At 30.4% G+C, this 22,183-nt stretch overlaps 5 protein-coding genes across 10 annotated transcripts; 3 read left to right on the top strand and 2 right to left on the bottom strand.

Annotated features, from left to right (window-relative positions):
• The first annotated feature begins 90 nt into the window (after positions 1-90).
• On the top strand, positions 91-3,647 carry LOC117609286 (transmembrane protein 135). 3 transcript variants are annotated; one of them, XM_034335427.2, is made up of 10 exons: positions 91-277; positions 520-1,191; positions 1,682-1,812; positions 1,970-2,096; positions 2,246-2,400; positions 2,475-2,724; positions 2,812-2,979; positions 3,052-3,192; positions 3,260-3,426; positions 3,510-3,647. In XM_034335427.2, exons 2-10 carry the CDS (start codon positions 1,048-1,050, stop codon positions 3,622-3,624), a joined length of 1,398 nt encoding a protein of 465 aa, XP_034191318.2. In that variant the 5' UTR covers positions 91-277; positions 520-1,047; the 3' UTR covers positions 3,625-3,647. The 3 variants fall into 3 exon arrangements, with proteins under 3 accessions (XP_034191318.2, XP_034191319.2, XP_034191320.2); XM_034335428.2 differs by lacking the exons at positions 91-277; positions 520-1,191 and adding an exon at positions 1,212-1,538; XM_034335429.2 differs by lacking the exons at positions 91-277; positions 520-1,191 and adding an exon at positions 1,513-1,621.
• A 355-nt stretch (positions 3,648-4,002) lies between these two features.
• LOC117609283 (uncharacterized) lies at positions 4,003-6,781 on the bottom strand. The gene is made up of 6 exons (XM_034335421.2): positions 6,645-6,781; positions 6,481-6,573; positions 6,081-6,414; positions 5,821-6,008; positions 4,755-5,749; positions 4,003-4,686 (listed from the first exon to the last, which is right to left on the bottom strand). The coding sequence occupies exons 1-6, from the start codon at positions 6,695-6,697 to the stop codon at positions 4,403-4,405; spliced, it is 1,947 nt and encodes a 648-aa protein (XP_034191312.2). The 5' UTR covers positions 6,698-6,781; the 3' UTR covers positions 4,003-4,402.
• A 73-nt stretch (positions 6,782-6,854) lies between these two features.
• On the top strand, positions 6,855-8,487 carry LOC117609292 (haloacid dehalogenase-like hydrolase domain-containing protein 2). Of its 2 annotated transcripts, none has more exons than XM_034335441.2 (4): positions 6,855-6,995; positions 7,218-7,517; positions 7,606-7,816; positions 7,905-8,486. In XM_034335441.2, exons 1-4 carry the CDS (start codon positions 6,901-6,903, stop codon positions 8,070-8,072), a joined length of 774 nt encoding a protein of 257 aa, XP_034191332.2. In that variant the 5' UTR covers positions 6,855-6,900; the 3' UTR covers positions 8,073-8,486. The 2 variants fall into 2 exon arrangements, with proteins under 2 accessions (XP_034191332.2, XP_034191333.2); XM_034335442.2 differs by having other exon boundaries at positions 6,945-7,086; positions 7,905-8,487.
• Positions 8,488-10,469: 1,982 nt separating this feature from the next.
• Positions 10,470-15,111, bottom strand: LOC117609282 (WD repeat-containing protein 48). Of its 2 annotated transcripts, none has more exons than XM_034335420.2 (12): positions 14,474-15,111; positions 13,739-13,955; positions 13,400-13,612; positions 13,025-13,320; positions 12,762-12,950; positions 12,372-12,686; positions 12,183-12,285; positions 11,930-12,095; positions 11,643-11,834; positions 11,305-11,551; positions 11,081-11,209; positions 10,470-11,005 (listed from the first exon to the last, which is right to left on the bottom strand). In XM_034335420.2, exons 1-11 carry the CDS (start codon positions 14,519-14,521, stop codon positions 11,147-11,149), a joined length of 2,049 nt encoding a protein of 682 aa, XP_034191311.1. In that variant the 5' UTR covers positions 14,522-15,111; the 3' UTR covers positions 10,470-11,005; positions 11,081-11,146. The 2 variants fall into 2 exon arrangements, with proteins under 2 accessions (XP_034191311.1, XP_034191310.1); XM_034335419.2 differs by having other exon boundaries at positions 11,085-11,209.
• Positions 15,112-15,599: 488 nt separating this feature from the next.
• SF1 (splicing factor 1) lies at positions 15,600-21,801 on the top strand. 2 transcript variants are annotated; one of them, XM_034335423.2, is made up of 9 exons: positions 15,600-15,976; positions 16,299-16,451; positions 17,020-17,095; positions 18,792-18,944; positions 19,068-19,174; positions 19,238-19,404; positions 19,480-19,638; positions 19,721-19,998; positions 20,089-21,800. In XM_034335423.2, exons 1-9 carry the CDS (start codon positions 15,778-15,780, stop codon positions 20,642-20,644), a joined length of 1,848 nt encoding a protein of 615 aa, XP_034191314.1. In that variant the 5' UTR covers positions 15,600-15,777; the 3' UTR covers positions 20,645-21,800. The 2 variants fall into 2 exon arrangements, with proteins under 2 accessions (XP_034191314.1, XP_034191315.1); XM_034335424.2 differs by lacking the exon at positions 15,600-15,976 and adding an exon at positions 16,533-16,907 and having other exon boundaries at positions 16,313-16,451; positions 20,089-21,801.
• Positions 21,802-22,183: the final 382 nt, after the last annotated feature.

Here is a 22,183-nt window from a genome sequence, read left to right as displayed (position 1 = left end):
GACGATGGAGAATGCCGACAGTAGGTAATATCGACGATGGGTAATACCGACAGCAGGTAATACTAACGTATCTCTTTTTACGACATTTTTTTATGGATTATGTCTTTTTTTAAATAATACTTATTAACGTCCAAATGATGGTTAATGCTATGACCGATCGGCTACCTTTGAGATCAACTTTCATCAGAGAAGTTCAGTACGCTTTCACATCAAGTAGGTTCACGATAACGGTACATCAGAAGTGAAATTAGAAAGTTGCATAAAGTACAAACATCTTGTAAGTACATTATATACAAATAGAAAATATAAATTTAAATTATAATTTTTTAATAATCGCTAAGATACAAATTTTATTATGTATCAGAATAAATCTTGCCAATTTATAACATTTCTAATCCAATATGTTAAATTATGGCAGCATGAATTATTATAATAATAGCTGTAAAGTATGTATCGCACGTAGCGATAACAATACATATGTGTATTCAAATTTTATCATTAAAATTTAAAATGTTTCAGAACTGCAATAGCCTATTTCAAAGAAATATTTACATATGTGACATATAGAAGTGTGACAACTCGTGCGACATTCAGCAGTGATTTTTGATCCTGTAGCCCCACTTCAGTCAATATTCAGTCAGTGATGAGCGGTCGACGAGTCCGGATGGTTAATTTCTTTGTATCGTAGGGTTTTGTGTTCATACAATATCACACAAGTGCATATGATCTTAAGAAGTCGAAATTCAAAACCAGAAGCATTTTTATATCTAATCGTCTAGTATATCTGTAACCAGTAGATAGTCCATAGTCCTTTATAATCGGGGTTGGTTAATCAGTCGATTTTTGTGTTTGTGTTGCGTAATTACAAATTAACGTATATCAGTTAGGAAAATGATATTAACAAAATGTTCCACGATGTCTGTATATAATAAACAGTGACACAAGTGTCATTTTATAATAATTTTTTTTATGCAACATTCATCGAACAATTGATCGTTACGTGATCAGACAGTGGACTCGTTCAGAGAAATTGTCATTTGTTAAAGAATGCCTTCTCAATTAAGTAAATTTGCTGATATATCCTGTAAGGAATTTTCACATCCTTGGATAGACTCATGCATTAATGCAACAGCCGGTCTTGGATTGCATACCTTGCAGGAATGCCTTAGGATATATTCCACAGTTTATATAGTACGTATACCAATACAGATTATTTCGAATTCCATTTTTCTTTTTTGTATCGTATTCTTGATAACGATTCAATGTAATTGATGCGCACAAATGTACATACATATAATTTATTACGATGAAAATGTATATTGTAGACGTAAATAGACTTCCCTGTTATTTATTTCAATGGTTCGAGATTTATGCAACAATATTTAAGTATCCAATATCATATTTCTTTTGTGCATGATTTATGATTGGTCAAATATCGATTTGTAATAATAGAAAGTAATAATAAGCAAAATTACATTACAAGCGTTGACACTTGTATGTATGGATATGTATGTACGTACATACACACACACGTATCGGTGGGTTGGTATTATCAGCTGATCTGATGATATTGAAAATATTATTCTCTTCTATAATTCGAACATAACAAATTAATATTCATGTGAGAAATTAGCATTTATTCCTGTTTTCATATTTTTTTAATTTTTTAAATTTTTTTTAGGTTGCACTTTTAATGAGAGGGAAAAAACCATCCAAAGAAGACATTAAAAAGACAATATTGGGTATTTTACAATCAACAGCATTTCTCTCGTGGAGTGCTTTTTCATATTCTATGTTTATTTGTTCTCTAAGGTTTGTAAAGATTTTATTTTTACTTAAATGAAATTATATTCTTTGTTGAGTAGTCAGTTATATTCTTATAAAATTGTTAAACAAATAGCAATTATAATTATCCTTGATTCTTTTCACCATAATCAGTTATATTTACTTGAAAAATTATGTATTTCAGGCGAGTACTTGGAAAGTTTAATGTTTTGACTGTATCATTTCTTCCATCCTTTTTATCTAGTTTGTCAGCTATTTTGATTGAAAGGCCTTCTCGACGTACCTTACTGTGTTTATATGTATCTAATGTTGTGAGTGAATTAGTTTTAGCATTAAAATCTTGTTTTCATCATTGTATCTTTATGAAAAACTATGTAACAAATATGTTAATAATAATAATAACTATAATGAATGCTATTTCTTCTTTTGTCATCTAATAAATTTTAATGCTGTTTATCAGGCAACAGAAACATTATTTAAAATGGGAATCGCAAGGGGATATTATTCTCCCATCTCAAAGGGTGGAACATATATTTTTGCAACAAGCATAGCATTGTTACTTTATTTCTTTCGTTCTAAAACAAATAAACAGGATTCTATATATAGAATACTTAGGTATTTGTAACTTTTTTTTATGACTTACCTACAAAATTAGCAGTAGTTTTAAATTGGTCAACATTTTTTATTAGAATTCTTATTGGACCATACGAAGGAACTGAGTACCTTAAAAAAAGTAGCTCACATTCTGAAACACAATCTTGTTCTGATAGTCAAAGTTCAACAAAAATGCATGACATAAGTAGAAGGCCTGATAAAAAGAATTTTAATATATTCATGAAATCACTTGAAGTGTATAAAAAAATTATTGAACAACTAAAACTTAGAAGTAAACATGTATCTTGTCCGCATCCTTATAGTTGTGCTCATTACATATTGAAGGTATGTATATAAATTAATAAATGTTAAGCAAAAAAATTATGCATATACTTAAATGCACAAACCAATTTATGTTATTTTTATTTACAGGGTGGCATGGCAGTTTTTAGTTATGCTCTCAGTGCTCAATTAGTAATTAACTTGTTTTTTCAAATCAAAAAATTATTTATAAAACCACAATTGTTAAAATCAATTATTTTTAAAAGAGACAATTTAAACTTGGCTGTGTTTTTAGGAGGTTTTACTGGACTTTATAGGGTATTGTTGTGTTCTTCCTTATAATATACTATGTTCTTATGCGTTATTATAATAATTTTTAATGTATTTTAGCTAATGTCCTGTTTATTAAGGAGATTTTTCCAAAAAGACTCCTGTTATTTTGCGATTCCTGCTGGACTGATAAGTGGTATAACATTTATGGCTTACAGTAGCAATACAATAGCTTTATACTTTATGTGGAAAGCATTGCAGGTACCTTACAAATAATTTTAATTTCTTACTTCAATATATCAAATATTAACATACTATTTTTCTTCAGCTATTGTGGAATGATCTTTCAGAAAAAAAGATAGTACCTGAAGTAAAATGGTTTGCAATTTTTTTATACTGCTTTAGTACAGCAGTACTTTTTCATGTAGCAATACTTGAACCACAACATTTACGATCGTCTTATTGGAAGTTTTTATACAACATATCTGGAGGAAGGTAATAAAGATTGCAAATCTATTGACCGTTTATGATTAGATGTATTCATCACAGTTTAATAAAACTGTTTTACGTACTTATAGAATTGCTGTTATGTCACGAATACCGTTAGATCAATTTGGTCTTGAATCATCCAGACATCTTGCCGAAGTGCTTAGGAAAACTAAAACCAGTGATAAAAAAGTTTATTCTTTTTAATTTAATTGTGGAAATAAGAACAAAGATATACTGGATTTTGTTTTAATAAATGTTTTGTTATATGTATACTTATACATTGGAAAAAGTAACCAAAGAAATGAGCAATAACCTTCGCAATTTTTCTAATATTAATTTTACAGCACTTGTACATATATAGAATGTTCCATTTTAATCTTTTCGTGTCATTGTTTTGGAATATAGTAGTTGTATGCAAACACTAAAATCCAAGATAACGTTGTGAGAAAATTAGAACTAGGCGTTCTGTTATAAAAATCAACTCATTACATACCAAATATTTATTTTGTAATGAAGATGGGTTAGGGTGGTCAGATTTTATATCTTGTGATAAAGAAAATTTTTTATTCTTCCATACGTGTACATTATGAATATATATTGTATGAATTAATTTAATTTATAATTTTTTGTATATGTATACAAAACGTTATAAACTTATTTAAAGTTAGCGTTTTATGGGATATCAATACATAGAGTACCTATATTATGTTGTTGATAGTTGTTACAAAGTGTACAAACAGTTTTTCCGTTTTATAAATAAGATTACATCTAATGTTAACTGAATTATTGAAAAATTTATATTTATCGATACAAATTTTATAATAAATAGTTAAAAAAATCTTTACGCTAACAAATTTTACAATTATCTAATTTATTTAGTAAATTACAAAAATATATTGTTTAATTATTTTCTATTTTTATACTTCTCACGAACATACCGATTATAAATAAAACACTTAAAGCATAATAAAACTGTAACACATTATTTTTGCGTTTTTACAGCCTCCAATGCTCTATTCACTATAATATCTGCATTCCGCCGTTCATGTTTCCGTTTCATACGCTTCTTTTTCCTCAAAACATTATCCCAGTTAATTTGGCTTTGCTTCTCTAAGTCCTTCCGATCAATAATTCCTGGGACAATTTCAGATTCTAAAATTGAGACGTTATGCTTTTGTGATGCAGTCTTCAATGGATTTAAAACTTCCAAGGTATCACGTTGCCAAGGAAGTAAGCCAATTGGACACTCGGTCCAATTACAATTTGCTAAAAGCAGTTTTATGTTATTTTTACTAGTAATTCACATTGATTAATGAACGAGATAAATTACTTACTAATTGCAAATTTCCAGTAAGAATTTCGAATCTTTTTGTCAACTAGGAAATTAATTATTTTATTTTCAGTTTTATTTTCTTCGTTATTTTCGTTTAATTTATGTTCGTCACCCTGAACATCTTCGATAGTGAAGGTCTTTTCATATTCCTTTATGTTTTTATTATCAGTTGGTTTTCCTACAGTATAAATATTGACTAAATTTAGTAATAATTGTTTATTTTCTTTATCTATCTTTGGGCTTACTAATTCCAACATAGGTGAGATGAATTTAGCAGAAAACTCATTTGCATTTAAAATAAGTTTTGAAATAAAATTTATGTCAGTTAAACAAGATGGTACAACATCTGATAAATTAAACCACAGAATATCTTTTAAATGTGGATAAGTACGATCCGTTTCTTCTTTGACTTTAAGCTCAAAAATAGTTGGTGATAATCTTTTCTGCATCTTTTTTTCTAATTGATATTCTAGAGTTCGAGATATGCAATGAGCATAATCCAATTTTAGAAAACAATAAGATAGAGAACTTATCCATAAAGCAGCTAGTAATCTTTTAGATTTATCTATCTCCTCATTATTTGTTAATTTCAGTAGTCCTAAAATTAGTTCTTCCATCATTTCCTTTTCGTACAATAAAAAAATGATGTCTTTCCAAAATTTAATCATATCTAATGGCAAAATATTATCCTCTAATTCATTTCTAGTATTTTTTCTTTGAGTAAAAATTAACAAAGTATCTTGACTTGGTAAGAAAGCTTCTGTATTAAACAGTGCATTGCAAACTATATCTCTTTTATGAGGAATAGATTTTCTATTAAGATATCTAGATATTTCTGATAAAAGAACAGTTCTTGCAGTTTCTAAGGTGTACTTTTTATCCTTTTTTATGTCATCATTAACTGCATCTATATAGTTATCTTTATCATTATCAGTGCCTTCGTTACTTTGTTCTGACAAGGAAATGGCATATGAACGTAAATCTTGTAGTGTTTCCCTATTAATAAAATTGATTAATGAATATAAACTAATTACTATTATATTGAAATAGTTCAAAATTGTACATACTTTAATTGAAGATCTGGAATATTAGATACTAAATGGTATCCAGCATGAATATATAAACTAACAGCAGTTGAAAGTTCAATTAAATCGTCAAAATCCTGAATCTCTTCAGTTTCTTGAGCTTCTTTCATAGACTCATCATTGTTAAGACACATCTGCATTCTTTTAATTTCACTTGCCCAATATTCTTCCTTTAAATATATAATATTTAAGCATATATTTTTAGCAAAACGCTATTATTATAAATAAATAAACAAACATACATGTATCCAAGCTAACAATATATTTGTAGCTATTCTTAATACACCAATGGATGGTAATTCATATCCATGAGCAGTATCATGCCTTAAGTTAACTATCCATTCTGGAATATTGAGCTGTTTTGCAATCTGAAACAAGGATGTTTGCTTCGTATGTCCTATGTTAGATATATGATTTAAAAGTCTCATTATTACAGTTGAATACATCAAACACAAATCATTTTCATAACTAATTGGTAACTCTCCATTGTTAATCTTGGGAGTCCATTCACGGTCTCTAAGACAGATTTGCAAAATTGAAAGAGTACAGTCCACCCCTACTGGTAACTTTGATATCCTAAAATACTCAAGATTAGTATTTATTATTTCAGGATATTTTCTTAAATATAAATATTTTAATTACCTTGCTTTCCATGTAAGTAACATTTCATACCCCTTGATTTGTTCATTTACATCATTAGAGTAAATTTGTTTGTACACCTCGTGCCATTCCGTACTACAGAACAAAGACAGCTTTTAATTACAAATATCAAAGTATAAAGAACCATTCATAACTTTAATATTTACAGGGAAAACCATGGTACTTGTTTTACGCCTTCCTGTTTCACAGAGAGCGCCATCCTTAATGTACTCAACCACGTGCAATTGCAAACTTTACGTTTTAATCATTAGCCCGTACGGTTTGGCATACATGTATACATAACGAACATATGTGTATATATATATATATATATATATTATGTGCACATTTGTGTGCGACATGTGAATTATAACTCGGAGCTGCGCGAGCAACCGTGGATTCAATTACCAAATCTTATAAAATATGGCGAAACAAATAAGAATGGTACTAATAGATCTTAGTGGAACATTGCATATTGATAATACTGCAATTTCTGGTGCCGTGGAAGCTTTAAACAGGTGCTTTTCTTTACTCATCTTATGAAAGTATTTCACAATTATTACAGAATGTCATGGCGCATCCTACATATCACGGCAGTTTCATTTATTGGCGCGTAGATATAAATTTCCCAATTTATTCTGATATAAAAAAATTATTTTTTATAATAAATATAAATTTTTAAAATATATAGTATATGGTGTAAGGAAAGATATAAAACAATTTTATTAATATAATAACAGGCTTCGAAGTGCTAATATACCACTCAGATTCGTTACTAACACAACGAAAGAGTCCAGCAATTTTTTACACAAACGTTTGATGGGACTTGGTTTTGATATTAAAAGAGAGGAGATCTTTAGTTCTTTGGCTGCAGCAAGGAAATTAATCGTTTCTCGAAAATTAAATCCGATGTTATTGATTGATCGCGTTGCAATCGAAGATTTTGAAAATTTGGTGAAAAATGATGACAAAGTAAATGCTGTAGTAGTTGGACTGGCACCGGATAAATTTCATTACGAGGAACTGAATAAAGCATTCAGGTGCATCTTATTTACTTTAGATATAATAGAATTTTATATACAGATTTTTTATAATAGTATTTACCAATTGATTTATCTATTATTTTAGATTACTATTAGATGGTGCATCACTTATAGCGATTCATAAAGGATGTTATTATAAAAGAGCGGATGGTTTAAGCTTAGGACCGGGTGCATTTGTCGCCGGTTTAGAATATTCAGCCAATGTCAAAGCTGAAATTGTCGGCAAACCAACTGCAGAATTTTTTAAAGCTGCTTTGGAAAATGTACCGTCCGAAGAAGCAGTTATGATTGGCGATGTAATATTTCTTATATATGTATACATGCTATTTATTAGTAAGTACCACTCATCCTTGTTTCCGATTATTTAACAATTTCATTAATTAGGATGTCAAAGATGATATAGCTGGTGCTCAGGCTATTGGTATTAGAGGTATTTTAGTACAAACGGGGAAATACCGAGAAGGAGATGAAAACATAATTACACCACCACCTACAAAAGTGTGCAGCTCTTTTGTAGAAGCTGTAGAATATATTCTTAAAAATGAAGTTTAAATATCACGTACGACGTTACGTTATTAACAGTAATATTATATACATATACATTTATATAAATTATTCCGTATTAAATTAGATATTTTATTTAAATATTAATAATTCTGTAATGGTGTACATAATCTGGAGTAATTTTACAATATAAAGTAGACAGTAATTACAAAGAAATCGACATTGTACCTTTCATTTATGATATGAAACGTTACATATCAAATTATATTTTTCTGTCCTAATAGCAATAAAGTATATGACCTATTTTTTTTCTCAACGTATCGATTGACAAACGGATGAAAATCGATCATTTTGTAAAGATTACACGAATATCGTCTCATTGTGTAATAAAATGTAGAAAATTTGTAGAAAATCTTCTTTATTATGTTACTATGTATAAATAAATTATGCTTATAAATTACAATAAAATAATTCTTAGTTCAACATTTCGTTTTTGATCATAGAAATTTCTATTTGCGAGACGATATTACCCTTTTTTTTTCTTTCAATTTTTATGTCATACTAAAACCACAAGAAAATAATTATTGTGATTTTAAATTTCTGCTAATATACATGATCTTAATCAATAAATATTAAAACTATTGTACTTAGTAAATTAGTAGTAAAAACCAGTTTACAGAAAAAAGTTCTTAGTCAGTTAAAAGAAATGGGTGCACTACAAGAACTTTTTTAAATATAAAATTTGGCACCATTTCACATTATCCATGTGAGAATTAACAAACTTTTTTTTTATTTTGAAAATGTTCACATTGTCCCTTACTAAAAACACAGGGTGTATATAATTAGTTTTTGATTAAAGTTACTCTCACATTGAAAACTGTAATTTCATGAATTTTCAATATTATATATTAATACTTCCATTAATGAACAATGTTATTTGTTTAGTGAGGAAGGCTCAGTTATAATTTTTATAAATACTGTATGAAATGCATGTCTCGTGTGTAAAACTAATACAGCATTACCTACACGTGAAATCGCTGAACAATATAGTAAACCTTTATGAATTTTAATCGCATTATGCAAGTAACAGATAAAAATTTTAATATTATAAAAGAAGTAAGTGTACCTAAGATGATTCTTTATGGAGGAAATTACTAAATTAGCGTGTAATCTCATTGAATTCATTAATTCACAACTGCCTGTTGCATATCTAGGATTATTAAAATAAATGCAATGAAAACGTTATAATTTATAACTAAACATTGGATTCTGACAAAATATTTTCTATGGTTATGCATCGTAACAGCATAACATACAATTTGTATTATCTCAAAAGATCAATAGATTAGCTCGTAATTGAAATGCCCCCTACAACTTATAATCTATGATCAGGCACGTGTTGATTTCCTGTCGCAATAACGAGGGTCATTTTAAGAAAATACATTCCAGTTAAACAAGAGAAATTATAAAACACAATATAATGATGACTGCTACTGGATCTTTGCAAAAATATATATACACATATATGTATAATGGTGATATACAAACATAAAAATGAATCAAACTTAACTACAAATGTACAATATTTTTGGTAGCCATTCTCTTAATTAGCATTCTTAGCTCAAGAGAAATTTATCACAGAGCTTGAAGAATACGTAATAATGAACAAAGAGGAAACCTAAGCAATAGTAAATAATCTGTTTACATTATTAAATAGATGTAACAAAAGCTTAGCAAATAAATAGACTTATACAACACGTAGCATATTAAAATGTAACAATGGAATAATCTCTAAATTTATTAAAAAATTGCTTCTATGTTATTTCAAATAACACAAAAATTATAACATTTAGGGCCGTATCAATAAAGAACAGTATACTCTCTTTGTTTTAGAAAAGTCAAGCGTTTATCCCAAATTCATAGAATTGGCGTAAAGGCTTTAGTTTTTGATACAATATTTGTTTCAATTTTATTTATACAGCCCATCACCATAACCAGGGGACGTTACTTACAGTCTCATTTATATGTACAACTTGTAGAATTCTAGGAGGGTGAATATTTAAAGTACGATTAACTACATATTTTTTTATGTGTTGAACTTGTCTCTTAAGACCAAATTCTGTCGATGTTATACTCATTTAATCGGCAACCATAGTGTATTTATATTTTACTTCTCATTTGAAACATTTTTATATCATACATATATCGAATAAATATAAATTTAATCAATGCAAGTTTACTAAAGGCAGAATTTGATCTTATTACATCGAAGACAAATATAATGGTTATTTTGCCATACGATCAATAGGAAATATTCAATTGTTAATTTGGCTGCTCAATTATTATTTGATTAGTAGTAAATTGACATTTCCCTTTTCCCTTTAATAACTTCCTTTCTTTAAGATAACAAGGCAGATGTGTGGAAAGCTATTCATACGTATCAGATTTCATTTGTTCAATGAATACACGACCAGTTAGTTAAATGGTACTACTTATAAATTATAAAATAAAACTAAGTAGAATTAACACAGAAGCTTTGAGAAGCATAATGTGAGCATGGCATTTAAAGATGATACTTAATAATTTCCTGGACCATGCAGCATTTTGTACTTAACTTTTTTCGTTGGTACTTTCGAAGTGGGAAGACTATAAATGGCTGACAGTAAGCATTTAATACTATATACCTAAATACAAAAAACACACGTTTCTGAAAGCAGACTAAATGAAATTACTATTTTATGTTGTAAGGTTGATTTTGGCCACAGGATATATACAAACACGAACAATTTATGCTAATACTTCCACACATTATTGCCTTTAAACACATTCACTTTTAAATACTTTGTATGTAACCTGGTTTTTATTCGTCCTCGGTTACAGCTTCTAATGAAACACCCATCGAAAATCGATTGAACATTTCATGAAAAGGAGATAGCGCAAGGTGCCGTATTCTGCAATTAGTCCACATATCTCCTGTTATTCTGAAATATATTCATTTTACATTTATTTATTTCTTTTTTATTTTTAAAGGCTAAATAAAAATAATAAAAATTTACCTACTTTACGATAGTAAAAAACCAGGCACATTTTAGAGATCCCTGTTCTGATGTACTAAGCCCTAACTATTTTACTGGCCGATAATGAAGTGTTAAGTCCGCCGAACTTTTCCAGATAAAATGTCTGACCTAATGTTCATTAAATAAGTATAATTAAAAATTTCGAAATCATAAGGTAATGTAATTACATACTTTTTTATAAGTTACCCAATTTTGAAACGTACCGTTCTTAAATCCATGGAAGGATCTAGAACTTGATCGTTACATAATAGTTCTACTTTTTCTTCGGCCAGCGAAGAATTATCAGCGTTTGAATCTGTATTTGTTCTATCCCCCGCTGGGGAACCTCCAGAAACAGTATTTCCAGCACCAGCCACTGATCCCGAATCGCTTCCTGCACCAAGCACTTTATCGCAAACATGTTCGGCTACTTTACGAATTTGTATAAAATCGTTTGCAATCAAGCGATCCCTTGAAAAAATAAGAATATTTTTTAATTATATATCAGATACACATATATATTTTTTCACATGAAATCTATAAACATTCATTTATCGCATACTTTTTAAGACTTTTTACACCAGATGTGGCATGTGGAAGAAGATAAAAAGATATTTTAGTAAATTGTGGAAGATTTTTGTCCACAACAATATTAACTACCCAGGCTGGTACTGTTTCATTTAGGAGAACACCCTCCATTTCTCCTGCGGCATCTCTAACTAATAATCTGTATAAAGGTCTTCCTCCTACTTCACTAAAATATAGTCATAGTTTTATTATTGTTATTATTATTATTGTCACATACAATTAAATTAAAGATTTTATAAAGTATTAGTAATTATTATGTACCTAAATATAACAGGTGTATGAGTAGGTACTGAAAAATATGGATTTCCTCCCCTTGTGTGTATAGAACCATTACCATCATTGCTATTACCTTCATTTTCATCATCAGCATGCAGTGGTCTCCACCAATGTTCAAGTAAAGCTTGTAATAAAAGATTTCCATAATTCACTATAAAAAAAGAAACAAAAAAAAAAGACGAGAGAGAATATTTTAAGAAGCTACAAACAAATGATACTTTAAAAATTATATTTTTACCTTTCTGATCAACTGCTTCATTTTCTGCAAGACCAGTTTCTTTTGCAGAAACCCATGCAGAAAAGCAATCATTTTCATCTTGTCCTAAATGAATGGTCAACATCTACAGGAATGCGATTAATTATGAACATTTTCAACATCACAGATATTATAATTCTCGTTGTTAGAAGAAATTGTAAAATTACATACCCCAGTTTTAAGATCTACGCTAAACCAATTTGGAACATATACCATTTTATTTCTTTTTTTTATCTCTTGCTCAAAATCTACTTTTCCAAGATCTTCAACTTTACGCGCCTTTAATACATCATACAAAGCTACATTTTCTTCGGTATCTTTTGTTAAAACGTGTCTTCGATCATTTAAAACATGACATTGCCGAATTGCGGGTCCTCCTAATATCTTTTGTGCAGGTTCTGTATTTCGCACATTTGATGTTACCCCACTAGCAGAGTCACAGTAATCTTCAATTCCTAATTCTTGCCAATCCTTTTGGCTTATAGACTGTAATATGTTTTAAAAAGTTATTTATGCTATCATTCGATTTTATTTCATATGCAATGAAAAATGTAACATTACCCAATTATTTATAGTAGATTCACTAGTTGCCACCCAGATGCTGGACTGATCAGGTGTCATTGCCATTTTTAGTACAGGTGCTTTTTCTTCGCATATGACAGTATACCTTTCAGGATAACAGGATAATTCAGTCATTACAACTCTTTTGTCTCTACCTCCTGATATCACATGACTGAAGGTTTCAGTTGCCTGAAAATTATTGTTCTATTTTACTATAATCGTTCCAATAGAGTATTTATAAAAAGAAAAGAATTATACATTACCAGTAAAGCCCAAACACCTTCTTTATGTACTCTATAAGTCTGAATACATCTTTGTTGTCCTAATGACCAAAGTTTAATCGTTCCATCTGAACTAGCAGACAAACATTGAGTACCATCTCTATTTAATACTAATGCTTTAATGTTATCCATGTGACCACGAAGTTTCATTAGTTTAGTACAATATCTTGGATCCCATACTCTTAAAACTTTTTCTGTACTACCGCTTACTATAATTGTTCCAGTCTGATTCATGGCAAGGCTATATATAGAGTCTTTATTTCCACTAAGAGAAGATGCTGTAAAGTATCGAGGCATTTAAATACTATTCAAACAAAAGATAAGAAAAAAAATTTATTAGCGATTACACATTCTTACTTGTTACTGTATTGTTGCTTGCTGTAAGAGCAGTTAACGTGTTCACATCCCATAAAAAGATTGATTTATCTAAACCTGCACTAGCAACTTGCTCTCTATCTTTAGCATATGCTAATGCTTTCACATAATCTTTATGCGTCCTTAACGTGGACATGCAGAAACCTTTGTGGGCATTCCATACTTTTACCGTTGTGTCAGAACTAGCTGATATCACTGTAAAATATTATATTTTTCTAAATTTAATAAAACTGCTTTTTGAAACATAAATAACTGAACAGTCTTATGATATATGTTTATTTAAATATATTCATTTCAAAAATGCAATAGAAAGGTACATACAATTTTTACCACCACAACATAATACTATATCGTTGACCCAATCTGTATGATGCTCCATCGATTGGATATACGGGTCCTTCATGTTTTTACAATTCCATATCCTTATAATACTATCTCTACCTGCAGAATAAAGCCTATGCAAAGCTGGATCGTATTGTAAGGAATTAACTCCAGCTCTATGTCTTTTTTCCACTTCATCTCTTATAACCATAGACACCTTTATCAAATATACAATGCGAAAGTAATTATCATATACATATGTACATACATCCAAAGCAGTATGAACATATTGTTCATAAACTTTATCAACAAATTTCCGATTTATGTATATTAAACTGATATGTGTTACTAATTTAATAAAATATGCTTTCTTAAGTTTACAAACAAATATGGAAAATTGTTTATAACATTATTCGCTGAAAACATGCGTTCGTAACTACGTGGTTCAATAATGTTTCAAAAAGTTCTTAAAAGAAAATAATAACGAAATCGATCAATAATTCCATCCAACATTGAACGGTAGCTATTGGGAATATTATTGATCAATGTATCGTTACTGTTCGACAATTGTGTGCTTTCTTTTTTAACGGTCAAAATATTTAGAATGAGCAGAAATTTATCGTATATGTATGGTACTTTGACAAACACTTAATTTTTAATCTCTAAAACATTTTACTTAAAAATTAACAACTTAATAAAATGTTTCGAGAGAGAAAGAATATTGCGAACAAGTACCTGTACTTTCTTTCGGGCACTTTGCCCGCCTGTCTTATGAGCTGCCATTATACCGCGAAGTGTCCCGTAGAGTTTCGCAGTTAAAGATAATAGAGGAAAACATTCGAAACGTATAATTAAGCTAACGCACTTCCACGTTGCAACGCATCGAAATCACGATGTAGTTTCATTCTCGTTTACTTCGGAAAACCTTATACGATCAGTGAAAACTGCGTTTCTCATGCTCATAAAAAATAATCCATTTTGCACATCACGCTAAACTTTAAACGGCTGTCAAACGATCAGATATAAACAACGTTCATGACGATCAGACCGATCAGCAGACATAGACACTAGCAGTGTTTCAATGCCGGTGTCAATAAGCTCCGATGTTATACACATAACGTTACATCCAGTTACATCACGTTTCAAAGCATCCGATAACGTTTCGACTCCATTGTTGATCAAATAAAGCCGGATATATTGCTATCTCCACTCTTGAGAAAATTTAAACGCATTTTATCTGTTTAAAACTTGCTACAAGTTCAATACGAGTTTTATACTACAAATGGTAACAACACAAATTGAAATTTATGAATTTAGAAAATTGGCATTTCGACAGTTGCATCGATAGCCGTGACCAATAGCTGAGCGGGATGCACCTGAAAATATATATAACACCTGTAACAACCGACCAATGAAAGGTCGAAAATGCACCATTGCATTTAAGTGCATTCACGTTATATAGCGCTCCTAGAAAAATATTCCTACTGATTGATTACTATATAATTTTATATTGATCAAGAGGTTTTAATCGAGGATTAAAGGTGGAAACAATAGTAATACATATTATAAGTGAGAAACACGGAAGTATTTACTATCCTCCAAATATGGATAGGTTTAAGAACGCTTATTAAGTTATTTACAATAATCAGTTCGTATAAAACATATATAAATACATATTTATTTTAAAAAAGTAAATAATTATGTACATACATATATTTATGTATTTTAAAATATCATACAATTAATTCAAATTTATCTTTTACTTTCGTATAGAGATGATCTTACGTTAAAATCAAAGGTATTCCAAAACTCATCGGAATACTGACTAGCGAGAATATTCTTCGTTAATTTTACTCTAGAAGACAGTATCCGTGTCCGGTACGCCCATGAAAGAAGCAAAGGTTTCCGTCAGTCGTATTCCTTCGCCATTTTTGTGGTGTGTAAACTTTTATTCAACTTAAAAGAAAAAGAAAACAATTGTGCGCCGCTGAGCGCACATCTATTTCGACGTATTACACGTCTGTGACAAGTTCCACGTAATGAATCAGTCACGAAATTTTACGTCATTATTAAATCCTAGTTATTTGCAAAACGCGCAGCAAAATGCAGCAACTGCGAACGCGGCGGCCGCTGCAGCTGCAGCAGCTGCCGCGGTGAGTGCCGCGATTGCAAATGGAACACAGATTAACTTCAATTCTAATTCTACAACAAATAATACCAGGAAACGTGAAGCAGAAAGTAAGTTTCTAATTGTCCTTGTTACGCCATTGATTTGATTTCATTATCATGTTGCGCGACCTGATTTTATGTATACAAGTCGTTAATCATATACATACATCGTTTAACACGGTTTACAGTTTATGTATTTAATTTTGATCAATAACATTTCTATATAATATTCTGTATAAATAGCTTCCATTATGTTTAATATTCTTTTCTTTCTTTACTTCTTTAAATACTAAACCTATCTGTTTTAAATAATATAAAATATGTTTGTGATTTGTAATAGTATATGGATAGATAAATATATAAAGCTATAAATAATCTGACAATATTTTAGATGATGGTAAACAAGAGAAAGAGACGAAAGAGGAACGTAGGAAGAGGAGGAAAACTAGATGGGGCGGTAGTGAACATGACAAAACTTTTATACCGGGCATGCCTACAGTTCTACCAACTAACCTGACTCCTGAACAGGAGAAGGCTTATCTCTGTAAGTTTATTTTATTTATTCTTTGATTCATTTGATTTAATTATGTTATTATATATACATATATAATACATCTATGGGCAGGAAGTGATTTAAGAATCTTGCTTCTACATTTCAATTTCTGAAACCTAATTTATAGTGCTATGAAAGATGTAAGTATGTATGAATTATTTAAAATTAATAGTTGCTGCAAGTAATAATTGCCCTTTGAAATATTTTGCACAAGCGAGTTTGGCAATAGGAATTGCCAATTTTGCTGCATAATAAATATAAAATTTTTTAATTAACTTTATTTAGCGTATTTAATTTTTTTTTAAACCTTATTCTTTAATTGTGAGTTATGTGATAACTCATCAAAAAGCTACACTAAACGTGTTCATGTATTTCAACAATATATAAATGGAAGCATGAATTTTATTGAAATATTTACCTTGGAAATTGACAAAATCTTAGACTTAGGTGAATATTCTACACTTTTAAAACATGCTTACATTATAGAATGTATGGTTATGGCAAATTGGCAATATCTAACTGTTGGGGTTTCTGCCCCCTCTAACCCGTTGGTTTACAGTTCAGCTGCAGATTGAGGAAATCAGCAGGAAACTACGTACTGGAGATCTTGGAATTCCACTTAATCCTGAGGAAAGGTTTGAACGAAACTTACATACCAAAAATGACCATAACATATCTACAATACCTATCTACTGACCATTCAGCAACCCATAAATACAGGGGCCTTATGATATGGCTCCAGTACAATTAATGTGGGATACTGATGTCTGTTTGAAAAGATTGGGCTTGATTTAAGCCTCAACGCAGCACAGAAGATGAATTTTGATAATATTGGTTTGCCCTAATCAATTTCTTTTACTAATTCATTTTTTATTAAACATTGCTACAAGAACTATGTAATAGTATAAAACAAAAGATTAAGGCATCAAATAGATTGCATGCTATTGTTAATAATTGAAAGTATTGAAAAAATAAATACTTTTATTTTAAAATTACTTTCAAACATTCTCTCCATAATTAAAAATGTTGCCTATATTATTTAATATATAAATATAAATATAACGTATAAATAAAAAGACAATTACAGTAGCAGTGTTTAACACACAGTGGGTATATTCTAGTCCATATATCTTTCAAATAGTTATATTCTTGCACATGTAGGGAAATTCAGAGGTGTTCTCATGCAGATTATTCTATTTAAGTCAGTAGGCTCAACTTAATTACCATACTGCATAATTATAAATTATCCTTATTGGTAATTTTTATAAATTAACGGTAATTTATGCATAGAGCACCTTAACAGACACATTTTCTTAATAGGCTGCCGTGATTTGCACGGCATTTTCAGTCCATATTGTTTTTGGTATTATAATGCTACAGGAGTATTATATGAATTAATTACAATAGATTTTAACTTAATCAGCAGATTACAGGAAAATATTGAAAATGATAAAATTTTAAGTGCTACTATAAGCATAACACTGTAAAGATCAATATTACATTACTTTCAGGTGCAACTTAAATGAATACATATTAATTTTTCTAATAAATTAATTTATTCCAATAGGTTTAACTGTACTGATTTTAGCTGGAACCATTATTTTATATCATTGTGTTTCATTAGTATTATACAGTATAGTAAGATATACAAATTATTAACTAACCCAAAAAAATTATTTCTTAATAATCACAGGATCTATCTTAGCAGCTGACATCATACCGATTTCTGCCGTGCACAAACGCGCAGTCTTCCAGTGGTTTCCTACTGAATAGACTTATAGCAATGCTGCATTTAACATTATATAATTTTTTACTCTTTATTTTGATACCTTGGCACTGTTGGAAAATTTGGAAGGTTGACTCTTGTTTAATCAATAAAGTTATAATGTATCTTACAATTAATCGATAATTTTATTATTTGAAATTCATGTATCTTTTTATAACATTACTCATTATCAGACTAATTCAGTATTAACAAACACTTCTTTGTGAGATACAAGTAACAATCTTTATCTTTAATTGAAAATAAAATTAAAATATTACACTTGAAATAATCTCTGTGAATTATTTAATTATTTAATAATATTCTTTTTCCAACATGGTCAGAATTCTACTTATTAAGACACGAAATATATGTGAAATACATACTAAAGCCTAATAACTTGAAACAGTCGATCAAAATATTATCCTAATTTCCAACTTTCTGCTAATAAACAGCAGCTCTTTCTTCACTTAATCACACAATCATAGTAGGATCAGGTTGCTTGTATGCTAGCATCATCTTGATGCAAACTTTGTTTCTTGACAAAATCTTGTTCTTTTGTTTTACAGATCTCCATCTCCAGAACCCATATACAGTAGCGATGGTAAACGGTTGAATACACGAGAATATCGTACTAGACGTAAACTGGAGGAAGAACGTCATAATCTTATTCAGAAGATTCTCAAAATTAATCCAGAATTCAAACCCCCACCAGATTATAAGTTAGTAAAAGTTAATTTTTTTTTCTTCTTCTTCTTTTTCTTTCTTTTGCATAGAAATTACCTATTTTATTATACTTTGTAATGTTTGTAAACAGTGTAAAACTTACTACATTTTATTTCTAGGCCACCGATAATACGAGTGCATGATAAAGTCATGATACCTCAGGAAGAACATCCAGATATTAATTTCGTTGGTCTACTTATTGGCCCACGTGGAAACACATTGAAATGTAAGTTTAACTAACTTGAAGCAATATTATATAAATATTACATTACCTTTTTCAATATTACAGCAATGGAAAAGGAGACTGGAGCAAAGATTATAATCCGTGGTAAAGGTTCTGTAAAAGAGGGAAAAGTTGGAAGGAAAGACGGTCAACCTTTACCTGGTGAAGATGAACCTTTACATGCATATATTACTGCTAATAATTTGGATGCTGTAAAGAAAGCTGTTGAAAGAGTATGTATTTACAGTGAAATGTAATTATAAATTCTTGTTAAAATAGAAAAATTTTTTAAATACTTTTGTCAACAGATTCACGAAATTATACGACAAGGTGTAGAAGTACCAGAGGGACAGAATGATTTACGACGCAATCAGCTTAGAGAATTAGCTTTACTGAATGGAACATTGCGCGAAAATGATGGACCACGTTGTACTAATTGTGGCGCGTCCGATCATAAGTCATGGCTAGTAAGTTCATAATTTCTTATCATACTATTTTTTCTATTATGTATGTCAGAAATTAATTTTATTTTTTTGTTAACTGTTTTAGTGCCCGGACAAACCGAACGTAACAAACAATATAGTATGCTCAAGCTGTGGGGGAGCAGGTCACATTGCGCGTGATTGTAGATCCAAGAGACCCGGACAAGGTGGACCAGCTGCTGCAGGAATGGGAGGAATGGGACCAGGTGGAGATAAAGCTAAAATAGATGAAGAATATATGTCTCTTATGGCAGAATTGGGTGAAGGTCCACCACCTGATCGATCTAAAAGCGGGCAGCCACGACAACCAAATCCTAATCCTAATTATCCTGGTCTTTTTGATAGGTAACCTTTAATCTTTATTCTTATAAGTTATTGTAAACAAAGGATATAAATAATACAGATGCTTCATAACTATTTTTCTTCTTGCCTCAGACAACAAGCACCTCGTGCTTTAATGGCGGCACCAGCGCATCCACCACCTCAAATGATGCAAGGTGGCCCAATGATGCCACCACCAGGAATGGCTCCACCACCATGGAGTCAAGGTGAAGTAAACAATATGAACGGTATGAACATGCAGTGGCAACCTCCAGTTAGTATGCCTCCTCCACCTGGTGTGATGCAACCACCTCCACCACCACCTGGTTCTACTACTCAACCAAATATTCCACCGTTGATGCCTTGGATGGCTGGAAATAATCAACCACCACCACCTGGACAAATGCCACCAGCACAAATGCCACCCCCTGGAATGGGTATTCCACCATGGCAACAAGGACAACAAGGACCAATGCGCCCACCTCCACCTGGAACAGCTCCACCACCGGGATTTCCAGGATGGCAGCCACAACAAATGGGTGGCTGGCCACCAGCAGCCCCTGTTCCACCTCCTCCTCAACAGCAAACACCAGCTCCGCCTGGAATTGATCTCAATACTTTGCCTACGTTGTTGGCCCAACCACCACCACCACCACCTCCAACTAGTTAGTGTAAAGAATCATCGAATCATGTAATCAAAGCTTCTTTGTTCGTACAATAGAGGAATATCATCGGTCGTGTCGGTACATGGATTATAATATCAGACTGAAGACAGTTACCAACTGTTACTAGTTCAAATGATTCACGATCTTAATTAACCTTTCCTCCTATACAGCTTTTTCTTTATAAGTGGAAAAGAATACGGTTAAGAATATATTTTTCAATCCACTTTCTGTGGATCACGCAATGTTTATAAGAAACAGCTTTAGGTTTCACGTACATAAGTATACATATAACGAGAATATCACGGTTACTCGGTAAAAGAAAAATTTCTAGTTTTGTTTACCATTATTTTCAAAATTATTCTATGTACCTAAAGCTTTCTTACAAGTGTAAAGTGTAAGTGATATGCCAAACACATTTTTATAATATAATATTACTTCGAGCACGATTATTTTTACTTACATGTTTGTCTAAACATAAAATCGTACATTACAAACTAAAATATAGTTTACTTGTATGTTCTGAATAGTATACATAATACTATGTATACTGTAGTGCATTTGTTGCTCTGTACAAGTATTATAATTTATTTTTGCTTCAGTACAGAATCTTACTGAAAATATTATATGTTAATTAATGTTTAAAATGAAATGTTTTATGAAATTGTACATACGAGTTCCTATAGCATTTAAAATCATACAATTTTTCTCTTGCACATTATAATTATTATAATTAATTTGTTATTAACATTTTCCATAACTTCGATCGAAATAACAATGTATGATAAAGTAATAGATAATAGAATAAAGTATCAGAATTTTTACTTGTACAAGCAACGATCTGTCAATTTTAAAGATTACCTTAAGTAATTTATGTATTACGTTTGCGAAAATATGTTTTTTTCTTCATTTTTAAGAACAAATATATTTATGGATCACTAAAACATAATATTGTAAACGTCCAAGCGCAATAATTTCGTATCAGTCATTTATTAGTGAGAATAAAATAATTCGTTGAAACTTCAAATTATAGATTCCACTTTATATCAAAAACAATAAATAATATTGTGTGTTATCTGTAGGATATGAAGAAATAGTTCGTGAAACTTTGTAATAGCTTAATGTGTATATTAGCTACACAATAAAGACATATAATATACAAAAAAAAAATACATCTTTTTACAAATAAATTTTTTTTTTTTCAATTTGTATTTTTAATCTTTACATCTACATTGTCTTCCATGTACTTCCATGTACTGGTATGATAATCATACATACCTGTTTTACCAGTCTCTCTTTTCATCGCACCTCGTCTTTCGGTAAAAGAAGGACTGATAAAACAGGCATGATTTTCATACCGTCTGTCTCTGTATCCCCGGACCTAAGATAACCTGGGGTTCTCGGGATCCCCAAAATTATGATCCCTCGAGAATAAAGGCATGTTTGGTCTTTTTGTATCTGTAGTCACTCGATATTCTTGGATAACCTTCTTGCCTTATTTATTACTTCAATAATTACAATAGATACATGTAATAAAGTTACATATT

The sequence above is a fragment of the Osmia lignaria genome, chromosome 14 (genome assembly GCF_051020975.1).
Source record: "Osmia lignaria lignaria isolate PbOS001 chromosome 14, iyOsmLign1, whole genome shotgun sequence".
In the NCBI taxonomy this organism is placed as follows: domain Eukaryota; kingdom Metazoa; phylum Arthropoda; class Insecta; order Hymenoptera; family Megachilidae; genus Osmia; species Osmia lignaria.
The sequence above is the reverse complement of the archived record's forward strand: the minus strand, read 5'-3'. Positions and strand labels throughout refer to the sequence as shown.